This window comes from Acartia tonsa, chromosome 3 (genome assembly GCF_053477335.1).
Source record: "Acartia tonsa isolate MP-2025a chromosome 3, ASM5347733v1, whole genome shotgun sequence".
In the NCBI taxonomy this organism is placed as follows: Eukaryota; Metazoa; Arthropoda; class Copepoda; order Calanoida; family Acartiidae; genus Acartia; species Acartia tonsa.
Genome location: NC_137262.1, coordinates 53,742,910 through 53,759,935, shown reverse-complemented (window position 1 = coordinate 53,759,935; position 17,026 = coordinate 53,742,910). Strand labels below are relative to the sequence as shown.

The 17,026-nt window shown below is 31.7% G+C and overlaps 2 protein-coding genes across 3 annotated transcripts; both read left to right on the top strand.

Moving 5' to 3' along the window:
* The first annotated feature begins 10,081 nt into the window (after positions 1–10,081).
* On the top strand, positions 10,082–13,876 carry LOC145315299 (uncharacterized). 2 transcript variants are annotated; one of them, XR_013878017.1, is made up of 4 exons: positions 10,082–10,226; positions 10,461–10,623; positions 12,590–13,030; positions 13,782–13,876. XR_013878017.1 is itself a non-coding variant. In XM_080155320.1 (3 exons), the coding sequence occupies exons 1-3, from the start codon at positions 10,104–10,106 to the stop codon at positions 12,736–12,738; spliced, it is 435 nt and encodes a 144-aa protein (XP_080011446.1). In that variant the 5' UTR covers positions 10,082–10,103; the 3' UTR covers positions 12,739–13,035. The 2 variants fall into 2 exon arrangements, 1 of the variants encoding a protein (XP_080011446.1); XM_080155320.1 differs by lacking the exon at positions 13,782–13,876 and having other exon boundaries at positions 12,590–13,035.
* On the top strand, positions 12,897–15,257 carry LOC145314939 (uncharacterized). Its single transcript, XM_080155015.1, has 4 exons — positions 12,897–13,030; positions 13,782–13,875; positions 14,028–14,117; positions 14,638–15,257. Exons 1-4 carry the CDS (start codon positions 12,897–12,899, stop codon positions 15,055–15,057), a joined length of 738 nt encoding a protein of 245 aa, XP_080011141.1. The 3' UTR covers positions 15,058–15,257.
* Positions 15,258–17,026: the final 1,769 nt, after the last annotated feature.

Below are 17,026 nucleotides of genomic sequence, written 5' to 3'. Positions count from 1 at the left end.
GAATATTGACTTAAATCTTCTAAAACAATTTTGCTATAGATTTTAAAATAAGATTTTTGTTTTACTTGATTCAGTTATAATTACGTTTAATTAATAGGTTATTTACGTTACAAGTAACTCAACCATATTTATTTTAAAATGGTCGCTTACAAAAATTATATTTAGCTAGCTTCATCGTAGGTACTTTTAAATAAATAGTTCATAAGAGTATGTTTTAGGTAGCTCAATTATAGGTACTTTTAAAACATCATTAAAAATATTCAGATTTAGCTAGTACATAAGTTTTAGTTGCTTGATACATCATACTGAAAATGTTTTGATAGCTTAATGATAGCTATTTTTAAGCTTTGAGTTATGTAAAATTAATTACACTTCTATTAGCCTAATTGAATCTACTTTTAAATGACAAATCAGAATTTTAATGTTTGGATAGCTTGACGATAGCAATTTTTAAGCGTTAAATTATGTAAGATTAATTACACATTCTTTAACTTAAGTAAGTTGACTTTTAAACGATAAATCAAAGTTTTAATGTTTAGATAGCTTGACGATAGCTATTTTTAAGCGTTAAATTATGTAAGATTAAGTACACATTCTTTAACTTAAGTAAATTTACTTTTAAATGATAAATCAAAGTTTTAATGTTTAGGTAGCTCAACCATAGTTGCTTTAAACACTAGAAAAAAAAATTCGTGTATACAGTCTTTTTCATAAAATTAATTTTACTATATTGCCTTTCAGAATCACTAGTCCTTTATTTTAAATTTACATCCGCTCATTATGTATATTCCGGACAGCCTGGACGCGCATCAGAATATTAAGGAGAGATTCGAGGAGTCGATGAGAGCGGCTGCGGCTACTCTCGCCAATTCCTCGCTTCTCGAAACCTCCTTAGACGACTCGAGTTCAGTGTACAGCGACGCGTCTGGGATGCCAAGCCTTGCTGACGTTGATGACTATGGGAGTACTTTTGATGCTGCAGAGTCCGAAAGGGATCAAGGGGAGATGTTTGGCAACGAGCATCTCTCACTGATGCTTAGTAGAACGATACAGATCATCTGGTCTCTCCTCAATTCGGTGATGCGGAATTCCTGCGGTGACATTGGTGACAATGTTGTCGGAGGTGATTCTGGGTCTGCCGAGTCGAGGAGAGACCAGAAGACGAGTCTGGACGCACTCAACATGGATGGCTTGTTCAACATGTTGTTGGGTTTAGGCTTATTTTCTTGTGCTCTCTTAGTTGTCTTCTTCGGCGCTGTGGGGCTTGAGACTTTAACTCGTTTAGATAACACCTCAGACAGGTCGCTGGCTCGCTGGATTAGAGATGTATGTACGCGCCTCCGTGATATAGGCGTCCGGACCATTGAGCTTCTTCACTGCAGTAACAGGACTAGATCTGGAGTTGCGTCGCCAACCGTGGAGCCGTCGGATACAGGCATCTACGAAGCCGCGTCTTCTGTGATGGATGATATTCTGTCAGATACACTGGTGAGCTTTTCTTCTTTTGTACTTTTTCTGTTTTGTATTCTTTTTTTTTTGTATAGCCACCCGTTTTGTCTAGTAAAGCATCATGTTGTTGCAGGATTGTTCTGTCCTATTCTCACTTCCTCAACGTTGACTTTCGGCTCTTCCATATATATCGCGCACCGCTTGTCATCGTTTTATGTCACCAGAGAAATCCGCTCGGTTACCGCAATCAAATTGAGATACCAGTTAACTTTTACTATAATCTTAATTAGCAAACTAATATTATTTCCCTCTTGGGAGGTTGAGAGTCTGCTCGTGCCACACGCTTCTCATTGGGGGTTTGAAGTTATTTCAAGACTTTAATATTTTCCTTTTGTTTTAGGCTCCCTCTGTTAGTCCATCAAGCTGAGGTGAGGTCCAGAGTTGGGCTGTTTGCTGTACACCGCCTTTCTACCACCGAGGATCGCCCTACTGGAAGTAATGTGCCTGCGGGATTAGACAGCCCATCAGGAAGTCCTGGCTTCCGCCCATTGATATTCGATCAATCAGAGCGTCTTCATGTAAGTATAGATGCTTTAGTTTTTTCTATATTAATTTTCAGAAAGAGGCTGTATCTTTGTACACGTATCTAGAAGTGTTTGTAACTAAGATTCTTATATTGGTAGAATATTAACCTTAAAATGTATGGTTGCGTAAACATTTTTGAACCGTTTTAAGATTTTAATTCTATTATAAAGTGGGTTGAGTCGCTACCTAATCATATAGCTTTACAGGATTTTAGGCCTTCTCATTTCCTGATTTTCCTGAATTCTGTTTTAGTGTTGCGATTAAACTAATAAAATCTATTATTCTATTTTAGGCTACGAATTCAGTTAACCTGGAGCAGCATTATACAACCATGCTAAGGTTTAGCCCGCCCAGTACTGGAGGGTCTGCGGAGAGATCCAGCTATAGTTCATCTCTATGCCTTAGTCGCATTGATTCTCCATCTGCAGCAGACCTTTCAGCGGTAAGTTTGCTAAATTCTTTTAATATTATTATTTGCCAAAATTACATGACTTAAAGTAAAGGATTTGGTGGGTTTAGCTATGCTTATATACAATAATTTATTTTAACTATAGTTTTATCCCTTTCCAATGGTTAGTATTATGAATTTGGAGGATTTATGTAATAATCTTTTTTTTTTTCTAAAAGTATCAGGATTGTCCAATAATCTATATGGGTAGACATTATTATATTTCTCCCTAGTATTTATTAAGACTTTCTGTTTAATTTATATTTCCTTCCCTATTTTAGGAAGCGGAAAGTACAATCCCTCTAGTGGACGTTTTCGAGATCGATATCCCATCCAGCCAGTTCGGTTCTATGGGTAGTGAGATTCAGTTCCCTTTGCCGGAGAGAATTGTTGGAGGCTTAGAACGGCTGCGTCTTACAGTTGAGACCCCAACCCCAGCCCTTCCGCCAGAGACTGCCTCAGAGACGGCTAGCCTGAATTCAGTTGCGCGTTCGTCAGATAATAGCAGGGAGGAGTCCGATGCTGAGGGTGTCCCTCGGCGACGGGGTTCTGCCGGCCCTAAGCGTACGCGTTGAAGTGGCGATTGTTAGCTTGGTCGTAGACACTGCGATTTTATTAGACAAAAACTGTTCAGACATGTGTGACAAAACTCTTAATCTATGTAACTAGTCAAGTAGTGATCACTATTTAGTAAAATATTAGACGTTATGACTTTTATACTGTACAAGACCAAATAATTTACACCGTTGCTATTTTGTTATGTATATACATGTTAGCTTGTAAGGAACTTAGTATGTAAGGAAGTAATGATGTAAGGTTGTATTTTCTTTTGCCCATAATTTAAAACTTTGTGTAGTCTCAATTACTTTCTTCGTAAGTGAACTAAATTTCTTTTCTCAATAGTATATTAACAACTTTAATTTCAGCCTTATATCACAATTTATTCATTCTTGTTAGCTTTTAAGGGTTATGTATATATAGATATTTAGTCGAACTTGCGCCTCAGTACCTTTTCTCTAATCTTTCATTTATATCCATCCCTGTGCATTAATCGTGAATTTTAATTGTGCTGTGATATAGAGAGGACTTGTAAATAGCATATATATTTTTTTTGTAACCAATATCTAAGTAGACTGAAAGGCTGACGTTAGACAGAGCTATTTAAATACGCTTATTCAAGTACCTTTAAGAGATCTCATGTAAAGACTGTTTGTAATTTTAATATTTGAGCAATTAAAGTAGTATCATTGATCGGGTAATCTCATTAAGGAAGAATTGTTTAACTAGTAAGGTTTAGAGTAAATATCATTTCCCTTCAAAATTATAGAACTTAACATCCCTTTTAATTCTTACTACAATAGTCGTAAAACTTAAGTTTTGGGGTAAAATTTTTCTTAGGTCCTTCATTAAAGCTAAATCTAAGTTTTTATTTCCACCAAATAGAATTTTCCTGATTCGAGTAGAATCGTTGATAGGCTATGTGCCTATATATATTTATAAGTTTTTGCATTTATCGCTCAATTATTTTTAATGATCTCGAAGTTTTTCTTATGTGCCAGTATACAGCTTAAGTCCAAAAAGTATATTAACTAAATTTGTTAAAACTTGTCAGAAATTTTTCTTATTATCGCAATTTTATTTCCAAAGATTTGTTAAATAAAAGTTTATATTCTGTTTTCAAAAATTGTTTTAACTTTATAATTTTCACCAAAGAGAAATATTTGTCAAATTTTTATACCTTTTTCTAAAGATTATCTACTTTTGTTAAAATAAATATAGAGATTTTTAAGTAACATATATACTTGTTAATTACTGGTTTAATATATGTTGTGTAAACTTCCCATCTACGTAGCTACTCTATAAATGTTACTTGTTTGTTTGTCACGATAGTAATGATAATAATTAAATTAAATTGTTACCTTTATGAAGCGTTTAGCCTAGTTTAAAATTCACTTATTTTATAACGATTAAATAAGTAATAACATTACCTGCTATGTTCTTTTGGTATCATAGTTACTATATATGCGATTTATTTCTTACCGTTTCTATCACTACCTTTTAAGATAAATCATATAATAATTACGTAGAGATTTTTTTTTTATAAGAACATACAAGAATATAAGTACAATATTATATAGGTAAGTACGAGAGTATTATATTTCCGTTTGGCAAAGTCTTTTATATCATTGGGGAACGTCCCTAGGTCTTCCTATCTGGATACATTAGAAATCAAGTCATAGGAATCAGGTTAACTTGTATGTTTATCTGACTATTCTGTTTGAGTTTCTAGGTCGATAACTAGCGGTAGTTGCGGCGGGGTGACCTCTCCTGCCGTAGATTACCGTTAGGTTATGATGATGTGCATCTGGTCGTTGAGGGACAAGCGTTCTACCACGTATACGCAAGCTCCTCTGAAATAATCTTAATATCCTTTTCAAGAGTCTGACTAAGAATGTAGTGACCCTGTCTAGTATTAGAACCATGATAATTGTTATTGACACGTATATAGCTATTTCTTCTATATGAGCGAAAATGGTTCTAATGGTCAATGGTTCTTTAGGTTTAGATGGGCACAATGATTCCGATGCAAATGGTAAAGTTCGTGCCGTGGTCTGTCGCTCATAGCCTAGTGCGAACTGTGTGATCGTATCTCCCAATGTGAGATTATATGATCCTCCTGTTATAAAAAAAGGAGTGGATGTAATAGTTATTGATGCATTCTCTTAACTGTGATTAGTATTCTCACTCAAGCTAGTAAAGACAATTCCATCTTGCACATGAGCATAAGGATAAGTCTGTTTTGCCAAAGGACAGTGCTTGGTTATCAATGTCTCATTAACGCTAAGTAGTCCCTTAAGGCACTGGTCAGCCTCAACAGGTAGATAAGCGTTATAGTAAGATTGTCTGTATACTCTTTTGGTTTTATCCAAATAATAAATGGAATCGATGTAGCATTCATCAAAAGGAATTGGTGCATATCTGTAGATTTTTATTGGCTCAGAGCTTAATTCCATGGATAGTATAGTGGTGAATGATGTTGTACCACCACTTAAACGGCTTTGGACTTCCAATCCGAGATTATGAATATAGTCCAGTTTAAGCTCTTGCCTTACAAAAGTTTTAATAGTGTCTGTGATGTCCGTTTTTGCAAGATCTTGAATTAGAGTAAGTCTGAAGTTTAAGTCTGCTTTAAGCTCTTCTAAGTTTGTGATGGCTAAGTTGCTCAGGCTATCAAAATAAGAATATTCTGCTGTTTGCACAAAGTTAGCTGCTTTGGCATGAAGAGTTATACCACTTACGATTTGTGGTACTATCTCCGCAAGCAATAACTGTGTAAAGTCAAATTTATCATGATCTAGCTTATAAGAAAGTTTATTTACATTATTAGTCACTTCAATACGGTTAGAACTTATTAAGGGAGTTACTGTTTCAATAGCTTCCTTGATCGTGCGGATAAGTTCCATTACATCAATAAGCAAGTCCCTAATCTTATTGGTATATAACTTGCCTATGAGTTTAGTTTGTGCTGAGGTGAATGTGCGTCCGTCGTAGTTAATGTCTAATTGCGTCTTCAGGCCATCATAGATTGCTATTTCAGGCGCTGTATTGCCTATAGATATATCAACTTGAATGGATTGAATTGCTACCGCTTTTAACACTTTTACGTGCTTAAATAACTAAGATATTTTATCAACAAGGTATATTTCACTAATTTGACATTTCAACTAGAATATATATATGGTTAAACTTTGAGTGTACTAAAAAGACTGGCTTCTTCTACAGGTAGTTTGTGCTTCCTTCTTGTCTGGTTGTCCGCACGCGCAGTGTGCATGGTTGTGGTTTATATTTTTCGGAGGTGTTACAAAAGTTGTAACATGCTCCCCCCTCTTTATGAGGCCAACGAGGCAGGAACTTACAATCATTCAGTACCTGGATTATCTTTTGTAGATTTAGAAGTTATTTTCAAAAGTCGTCTTCAACATAGTAAATGTTTTTGTTTTCAGGTTTTCGATGACAGTATGATGATTTGACCAAAATTGCAAGGTAGAAGCTCGCGGAAGATATGAATAATTTGAAGGAGAACTACAACGAACAATTGTGAAGAAGTGGCGCTGCTTCGTATCATTATGATTAGTTTATTACATAGTAAGCAATTACATATTACATATTACAAAATATTAAAAAATGTTAATTAATATCATTTTCTTAATCAAAGGGAAATATTTACTATTTGTATTTAATTGGTAATAGTCATTAAGCATAAAAATATCAAAAGTAAATGATTTTGTAACTTTAATTTAATTGCAAAAAGTTGATTCAATTTTTCTTTTTGAGTTTTTTAACATATTAAAATACATAGATCACATATTAACAAATGTTTTAAATTACATAAATTTAGTATTACAATTATCAGTGAATTATATTAACTTTGTATCATAATTACTGGCGAAAATGTTTGAATTGTTAAAGAAAATTTATTATTTTTACAGTACTATGTAACACAATAAAAATTAAGAACAAAGATAAATGAATGTCGCCAAAATTATAGTATATACGAATTGTTGATTATAATTATAATAAGAATTGAATATCATAATTATTGTTTTTTTGTTTTGTTGATTTTCTTTCTATTATAACCAAATAAAGTATGACAATTCGGTCATTATATTGATTTTTTTTTTGTTTTGTTGATTTTCTTTTTATTAAACCAAATAAAGTATGACAACTTGGTTATTATATTCGAACAAGTATTTAATTATAAAGAATGGTTTATAATAATTTCTTCAATCGAATAAAGAAGGGATTATTGATTAATTTATTTTTCGAGTCTATTAGCCAATTAAAGAATGAATTAACGGCTGATATGTTTTACATCAACTAGATAAAGTTTGAATTATCTTTTTATAATAATTATTCAATCGAATAAAGAAGGGATTATTGATTGATTTACATACTGATTATTTGCCAATTAAAGACTGAATTAACGGCTGATACATTTTACGCGATTTTATAAAGAGTGAATTATAAAATGTTGACGCAATTTTATAAAGAGTGAATTATAAAATGCCTAAATTAGGGACAGGTAAATAATATACCAGCTTTAATCATTATTCTTGATTAGGATTGACTTGGGGAGATATAAACACAGGTTCTTGTGTATTAGCTGGCGTATACCTTGTACTTCTTCTTGTATTTTCAGTTTTATTTTTACAACAAGAACAAGTAGCCATAGAGCGGGCGTTGTTATAACAAAATATAACAAATTTTTTAGCGGCAGCGAATAAAACAAGAACTACGCCAGATATAGCTGAATATATTAAGCCTTTGAGTAATATTTCATTTTCCTCAGGGAAAAAGGATATATTAGAATCGTTTTCTGTGTCAATAAAGTTTAGATTAAACTCGGATATAGTGATAAAACCTTTTGATACTATTATGCCTTCATTGAAATAATTACAACCTTCCGATTTTGTACAGTGGTATACAAATAGGTCGAGTATAGAGATTTGTTTGGCATAAGATATATCTTTAAAGATACATATATCACTAGGTTTTTTTATCATAGAACATGTAGGTTTGTTTTGAGTTATTTTGCTTACATAACCATATTTAGCATCAGAGGAGGTGGATATAACTCCAAATTTATCATCATCTAATTCTACATAAGGATCGGCGACCAAAATTTTACAGGTTTCAGCACAAAAAGGCAAGGGGTAAAAAACATTTTTATTTTCGAATTTATTAAGGTAATAATAAAGCTTATTTCCTTGACGAGAGAAATGTGTTTTATCTTGTAGGGCTGCACACTTGAAAAATTTTGCTGACAAAGGTTTATCTTGATATTTTAGCTCGGTAGCGTAAACAATATTTAGAAATTTTAATTCATTTAATATGGGTGATAATATATTGAACATAGCGTCTTCAGATTTATAGCCTTCCTTAAATTTATTGCTTAATTTAGTGGTGTCAATATTAACCATTTCTCCGTAATTTACGGTTTTAGTTAAGGTATATGTGTTTTGAGTGGCTTTAATGTCCATAGCTTTACTATATACGTCAGCCAAAGTTTGGGATTCCGAAATTAGCTTGGTAGCATCGGCCTCCGCTAAGCCAAAATCCAGCAGTTTTTTTCTAACGTTCATTTTAGGTTCCTTTTCTATGCAAACTTGGGGTGTAGAAGTACAAAAGGAAGCTATGTCTTGTTCATCCTGTGCTGATCTTAACTCTTCATAGGTAAGGTTTTCAAGATCAAATGTACACGCTTTTTCAGGTTCACTTAGGGGAATGTTTGTAAAGTCTAATCTGAGTGTACCTGATACAGACATAACTATAAGTTCAAGGAGCTGTCTCCTCAATTCATTTAAGGGCATAAATTCTTGTTCTGATTTCTGAATAGGCTACTCCAGTGTGTTTTAATACCTGTTCATAAGTGTGCACAAGATATGTTCTATGCCTATTATTTACCCAACAAGCGAGTATAATCTTAATAGCGTGGTACGTTGAAGCTTTAATCTGCATTGAAGATTTTTTCGGCTTTCTATAGTGTGTATCTAATTTTCTTACAAGATCAATTACACGCTTAACCTGTTCATTAATTTTAGCCTCTGTGTAAGGGTCTGGGGTACTAGTTTCTGTTGTACTAGTAGTAGTAGTGGAACTATCTTGATTAGAACTATCTGAATCAGAATTACGTTTAACTCTGCCATCAGATATTTCATCTAGAGCGTGTTTAAGGGCTGATTGAACGTTAGTTATATAGCAAGTAGTTAGACTGGAATCAAAAAAGGGGCTATAGGATTGTTTAATCTGTTAGCCTCGGCGATAATCTCATTCCATAAATCAAGTGATTTTGGAGTAGAAGAGCTAGGTAATAATGAAGTAAAAAATGATTTACTAGGAGTTTTTACTTTAATCAAATCACTTAAGGCGAGGACTTGTAATGAAAATCCTTTTCTCTCGGTGAATATTTCGTCTACTACTACTAAGGGTGAAAAGTGGGATTTTCCAAGTTTCAATTTTATGTCACCTTCTATATCTGCTTTATCTAGGTGTAGGAGAAGAAACAGCAAAAGGATATTCAGCCATTTTATTTTCATATTGTCTGAAAGAAATAAAAATATGATTTAAATAAAATTAAAATAATTGTTATTGTTTATATAATACGGCTTTGGTAAACAGTATCAAGGTGACCACAAAAATTAATATTTTTGTACAAAACATTACACATGTAATGTAAATATTATACAACTCAACAAAATCGTAAGTAAAAGGAATAATTTTTTTTTTTAAAATTAAAAATATAATTAAATCAGAAATAGGTATAATACGGCGCTATTGGTATTATAACCATAATAACACCCCCCTTTTTACAAAAACTGGTATTATTATTGGAAAAAGGCGGTAAGTTGTAAGGTAACTTTGTTATATAAACCAATTTATTTAATAGTTATTTTACAGATCTTGAATAATTAATATTTCTATAGAAAAATAATTAATAAGTTATAATAGAGAATAAGTGATAAGAAATAATATTAATATGTTTTATGTGATATTAAAATAAGGGAAGGGGGTTAACCTATCATTAATTTTACTACTAAAGCGTTAATATTTATAGATAACAATGGAAATAAATGCGTACCAATTGTTGCAAAATATGCAAAATTTGATAGTGTTAGGTCTAGACCCAGATAAGTGTCTAGATGGTAACCCTTTCCTATTTTTGCATTATGTTTTAAAACCAGAGGTATTTTTGAAATTTTTATTTATAGGCTATTATATGACGTAGTAAGTAACAATTAAAGTTGGTTAAATATTAAGGTATTGAGAACAATATTAATTTATCCTTCTTTTCGATTTCTGATGTGAAATTAAAAGTAAAAATTTACTTTATTAAATAATAATACTAAATTAGGGCGTTCAAGGAACCATTAATTGTTGTGTGTTGACAAACAGATATTTTAATATTAAAAATTCGTAGGATTTCGAGCCGAAATTAAACGATGTATGTGGAGTGGGGTTTAACAACGCCGTTGTGAAGCAGCTTGATCTAGGAGATGAAGATAGGTCTTATCCTTTATTGATAGCCTTGACTTTCTTCGCTACGTATTCCTGCATCATCACTTTTTATTTGTTATACAAAGGTATTTTTTAATATTACATATTGTAGAAATAAAACAACAAATTTTTATTTTATTTTTTTATTAGCATGTTTGGCTGCATTTTTATTACATTTATACATTATAATTATGCGACAATAATTTTTACAATCGTGGATGCATAATACATAAGGTTTAGCAAGTATGATTGCATGACATATTATACGTTTACAATAACGTTTTTGCAAGTATGGTTGCATAATACATTATAGGTTTATATGGTATCAAAATAAGTACGTAGGGAAATAGATCCTTAAAAATCTTTTTGTGCATAAGTGTCATATTCTACTTATTTAATTAATAAGCGCAATTTGATTCTTGAAATAATGATAAAATAGGTTATACTCTAATGCAAGCAAAAAGTTTTATTTGATCTATAATTAGTGCTACATTTAGCAAAACTTTTTATATCAATTGTTTAATGTGTAATTTTAGTCAGTATGACAACTAAAAAGTTTGATAGGGATTCTATATTTTTAGTCTGTATGACGACTAAAAGTTTATAGAAAATTTATATTTTTAGTCTGTATGAGGACTGTATTGTTTCTCAGCCAATGAACGCAGTCTGTATTGATTTCAAATCTGAAACCCTCTTTGCCAACATAGCGGTGGCTTTGCAAATAACTGATTTTTAAGTGAGATTTACATTTGTTGAATAAAGCAAGATTCATTAAATCAATGGAACAGACATTGTGCATAAAATATGCAATGGCCGAACAATTAATCAAAGCAAAGGTTATAAGAAGGGACTGAGCTGCTATTTCGGATTTAAACCATTCCTGATAAACATAGTAGCCGTGCAAATACACGATACCAGTTCTGGCGGAATATAGGTTTTCAAGTTCATCGCAAAGGTTGCGGCTTAAATGTGCTAACATTACAAGAATTGTGTCACTGGTTGTTACATTAAATGAGGTACAATTAAAAAGGACATGTTTAAGTTTGGTAAAACAAGATTTTAGTACTTCGTCGCATTTAAAAACTAATTTTTCAATCAGATGTACAGAACGAGTAGTATGGGGTTTTGTGTAATAAGATTTGCTTTCCAGGGACTCAAGGTACACCACTTCGAGGTGTTTTTCATTCGAAAGAAAAGGGGAAACTTTTTCATACACAGTTTTTATATAGTCAACAACTATGTTCGATTGGGTATTGCTGGGCAAATTAAATCTCGATAGAACATCCTTTTTATCAACAATTTTTCTTCTAAAATTAAATACATTGATATCAAATAAGAGGGATGAAAATACTACTTGATTTTTTCCAGCATTTTTTACATGGGCTACAATTTGTTGGGTGAGAGCTGTTAGATCATTAGGAGCAAGGTTATACTTTTTTTTGACTATGAAAAAATTGTTGCTTAAGGAATTGGGAAGTTTAGCATTGTGCTGGCTAGATACAAACATACCGCCAGTTTTTGATATGACGTGGAGCGTGTTAGCCGAGCACAGATCAGGCTCGGCTGCAGGAAGGGACAAAAATATTTTATTTCGGTTTGGGTTAGTAGCTATGTAAGGGTCAACCGGGGAATCCTTTTTTTCTTCTCGGTAGAAATCTTGATGAACTTTTGGGCTGTCCATGGGGATTCCGATGTTTGTTGGCGGTTGATTCATTTTTAATTCCTTAACATGAAAAATATTGTTTTAATAAGGATTGTGCTATGTAATATTAAAACAACATGGAAATATTGGTCTAAAAATATTGGTCTTTTCAGGTTTAAATATGCCAATATGATTTTAACTAAGGATTGTGCTATGTAATATTAAAACAACATGGAAATATTGGTCTAAAAATATTGGTCTTTTCTGCGATGTTTTATGTCATTTCAGGCTTAAACAGTAACGATTAACAGAAACAACATGGAAATATTGGTCTAAAATGATTTAACTAGGGATTTAGCTATGTAAAGTTAATTATTTAATGTTAAGTTAATTATTTAATGTCTTTTCAGGTTTAAACAGTAAGAGAAAATTGATGGTGCAGGGTAAAGTTGATAAGGCGAATGATTTACCTGCGAAGCAAACCAGTATCGAAATGAGCGAGTTGTCTGTTCCTACTGTGAAGGAAGAGGGAGCGAAAGTGAAATCAGAGCGTACCTGAATACAATTTTGATTTTATTTAATTTGTATAACTTGTATCACCCCTCTTTTTCTTTTGATTTGTCCTAATTTAATTTAATATTAAGAGTAAGGCTTTTTAATTATTTTCAGAGCAGTATATGAAAAAACTTTTAGTTCTTTAATAGCCATATAGCAAGAATGTTGGATGTGACTTTTTCCTGCCGCGACAAAGAGTCGTGTGTGACCGAGTGCCAGGATGTTCTGGCCAAAAGGACAGCCGAATATTTTGCTAAGTCTGAAAGTTCTTTAACCTCCATTATTGACTTATTAAGGTAAATTTATAGTATTTAAAATTTAAACCACTTCAGTACAAATATTACTTATTAAAGTTTGAATTGAAATGCTTAAATAAAGCGCTGAATTTTGTTTAATAATATGAAATGAGAAGAAAAATATATTTAAATTGTTTATGTACATGTATATATATATATGTATGTATGTATATATATGTATGTAATTTTGCGTCACAAAAAGGGGTTGTTGTATTTCATAATGTACTTTGACATGGGCGCTCCAATAAACGTAGTGCGCACTCGAAAAACCGGTAATTTTATACCTAAAGGGTTGGAACTTTTTGGGGTTTTTATTTCAAAAATATAATTTATGTACATTAATGTGCAATTTCTATTACTTTTTCGCGATTTTTTGGTATGTTTTTGAGCATAAAAACACTATTTACTTGAAAAATCAGGAAGATAGTATTTTATGAGCGCACACTTTATTGTTTGTGCGAGTAGTGTAAAATCCTTGACCACTTTTGAGATTTGAATTTTCCGACATTCACGAAACCCAACTAAAAACCGTTACAAATTGTATACAAATATAAGACCATATCGATCGTTGTGGTAATGTGTAGACAAATACTTTTCTGAAATATTTATTCCATATCTGCGTATTGTGCAGACATAAAAGTATAAAATAATATATCTTAATGCAGATTGGTTATGTAATATATATATTTACATCTGTCTTTATATAGATATATTTTTTAGATACATATTATAAATTTACGTATTTTTTAAGGGAAAAAGAAACCGGTGATGAGATCAAGTACAACAAGATGAATCTGACCTCGGATACTAGACAAGCGGTCTTTAATGCTTTATTGGGATTCAAGGTGAGTTTTACCTTATATAATTCTTCAATATTAGGTACAATCTGCGATGTTTTATGGAGGATGGTCGATCCTGAAAAATAAGAATATTTTTAGGGATTTTTATATCCAATATATAACTCGTTATGAAAAAGTTTTAATAGTTAATTTTTTAGGAAACTTATGGACTCGATGGACGTCATGCTTGCAAGAATGAAACTAACGGATGGTTACTTCTGATTGTTTTTGTACTTTCATGTTTCTTGGTAAGATAATTTACAAAACACTTTTACTGGCTTCAAAGCAAATACTTATAATTATTAATTTACTTCATAATAAATAATTAATAAGCATTTTGTTGTGTAAATATTAAAGATGCGGTATAGGCAAATAAAAACGTTTATTTATGTATCACAAAGAATAGAAATTTGATTTAGTTTAATTGCGTAGATAAGAATCAATTCCGCAAGCAAAAAAAGAACCTTGTGAATGAAAGGGGAGAAAAGTTTTTCATTCAACGGCTAGGCGAAACTATAAGACTCAATTATCTTGCCGCAATCGCGGACGTGATTAGTTACCCCCCTTTTTATAATGTTGGTAACATAATTTCCTAACTAAGTTTTATATATTATTTATGTTACATAACAAAGAATAATTTTCAAGCCTTTATTTTCTTACACACACAAAGAAGTTTGGGAACTAGTTGTTTAACAACAAAAGATAATATACTAACAAGTTAGAAAAATAGGGTCTAAATAATTCTATTTTTATTTTAATTTTATTTAGGTTTCTGCAGTTGTTTTAGCAGCTGTAAGTTTCAGCCTGAAGAGATGTAGGGAGTACTATCAAGGACGTGCTAACGAGAGACGCAAGAAGAAATTGGAACATATGGAGCAGGGGAAAACATTGTTACAAAAACTCGAGCATATAGATGCGAAAATCGAAAACCATAGGGCCGCGTCCACTTTAAACAGAAGTTACAAGGCTGAGTCGGTTAAGCCGGAACATTTGTTAGACACCGATTCTGAATCTAAGGAATTGGTGGAGTTTGACCACCAATGGAGATTAAATAAAATTAGGGCGCATTGTTATGAACAGAAAAAGGCCAATGAAGGTCTTGATTATAATTTCGTATCTACTATGTGCGATGACCCAGTAAATCCTGGAAGTAAGGACAATGTTAAGGACAGTGTAAATGATAATTAACTTAATGTTTGAAATTAGTAACCTGTTAGTATTTTACTCAATAGCGCAAGTTGGTAGGACTTTTATATGTAGTGGTTAGTTATCATTTCCGTTTTTGCTTAGATTCTTTCATTGCTTAACAAATCCTTATTGTTTGTAGGAAAAAATAACTATTAAATGTTAATTTGATGTAAAGGTAATAAAAATAAAATAATTGTTTTGTAATTGACGTTTTTCTTGTATGTCAATCATTAATTGTTATCTATTATAAAAATGTACAACCTATTGATATGTTATTAAAAATAAAATAATATTGCAAATTTGTTTTTAACTTGCGGAAATTGTAAAACGTTAGTAGGGCTTAGTTTAACCCGGATGCCAAGCCTAGTAAAGCTAGTTTTTATGTTGCTTTGTCATGCTATTTCGTGCTAGGTAGAATATCTTGTTTTGCACAAAAAGGTGTTCTTATTTTTTCCGCAAATTGTTTAATTTACAATAAAAAGGATGGAATTATGTGTAAAATAATTGGTAAAAGAATTTGCATTGGCTTTAGAACAAATATACTTGTATAACGATTTAAAATACAAAAACACTAGTATAATGATGTAATACTAATATTTGGTATATAAGTTTTTTTAGCCAGTTTTGCAAAACATTTGCAAAAAATAATATACCGCGGTTCTGCATAGCTTGCCCTGGTACAGAAACGCCTTTTTAGAAAGTGCGTACCGTACCGGATAGGTTTACCACTAAACCATTAGGCTAGCTATGGATGTACTACAAATTTTTACTTTTACACATTATGTTTGATAAATATCGTTTTAGCGTATTTTAAATATATTTTAATAATTACCTTTTTAAGTTTTTGTAGTTTTTTGCCTTTATACAAGATAGGTAGGACACAGGGGTATTCAAGGTTCCTATAATATTAAAAGATTAACATTAAAGATTTAATTGTTCATTTTTTAAAAAGACTTTTTTCAACATGGAGAAAAGATTTTATATCAGACATGAAGATGGTCGTCTTTAAAAATATAACAATATTTTTTCAACATGGAGAAAAGATTTTATATCAGACATGAAGATGGTTGTCTTTAAAAATATAACAATATAAAAATTGAGCGAAAATATTTTCCGTTAAATATTTACCTTTAAGTCTTTTAATAGTATAGGATGTGTGTGGATTTTTGATGATATAACTCGACGAATGCGTTATCCTTCCGTCTGAAAGAAAAAGGCAATTTTATAAAAAATGTTTATGAGGTTTGATAATTTTACAATTATTTTTTATTAACATTCAGAATATATAAACCATAAGTCACAATGTTTGGGATATTATGTACAGTAGATATTATAATAGGATACATACTCATAAATATCTTAGTATGGAAAGATATATACATCGAAAAGGGGGAATACATTATATAGTAATATACACATAAATATCTAGTATGAAAGACATTTTCTTGTGTAAATAAAGGTAAAGGAAAAGAAAGAGATTGATTTCTTTATTCCTCTAATATAGTTTCTAAATCATTTATGCTATTTTCATTGTTATCTAAATCGTGATTTTCGTTACTGTATAATTCATCCTCGCTAGATGAAGAATCTATGTAATTAGGTTCTTGGATATCTTGGTTTTTATTTTTATCTAAATTCCTCGGTTTTAAAACCGGTATGTTAAACAGTTCATTTATATTGTCATATGAAAGCAGTTTAAAGGCTTCTGCCAATGATTTGTCAATATCGAGTTTAGAAAGTTTATTAAAATTAACCTTCTTTAAATCGCTTGCGTGACGCATAACCACTTGACCGGAAATTTGATTTTGAATATGTATTGTTTGATCACTACGGTCAACAACTTTATAAGGTACAAGGCCAAACAGTGGCTTATATTTAAAACCGTAGCTTTTGTCGTTTAATTTGGTAAAAACAATATCGTTAATATGAAAACTATGGTCTATTCTATTTTTATTTTTCTTATCGGAAT

Excerpts from the sequence above, each read along its gene's own strand:
- LOC145314939 (XM_080155015.1), top strand. The coding sequence starts at position 12,897 with ATGTTGGATGTGACTTTTTCCTGCCGCGACAAAGAGTCGTGTGTGACC. Across the intron at positions 13,876-14,027 it reads ATGCTTTATTGGGATTCAAG|GAAACTTATGGACTCGATGG; the intron begins GTGAGTTTTACC and ends TTAATTTTTTAG. Across the intron at positions 14,118-14,637 it reads TTGTACTTTCATGTTTCTTG|GTTTCTGCAGTTGTTTTAGC; the intron begins GTAAGATAATTT and ends AATTTTATTTAG.
- LOC145315299 (XM_080155320.1), top strand. The coding sequence starts at position 10,104 with ATGGAAATAAATGCGTACCAATTGTTGCAAAATATGCAAAATTTGATA. Across the intron at positions 10,227-10,460 it reads ATTATGTTTTAAAACCAGAG|GATTTCGAGCCGAAATTAAA; the intron begins GTATTTTTGAAA and ends AAAAATTCGTAG. Across the intron at positions 10,624-12,589 it reads TTTTTATTTGTTATACAAAG|GTTTAAACAGTAAGAGAAAA; the intron begins GTATTTTTTAAT and ends ATGTCTTTTCAG.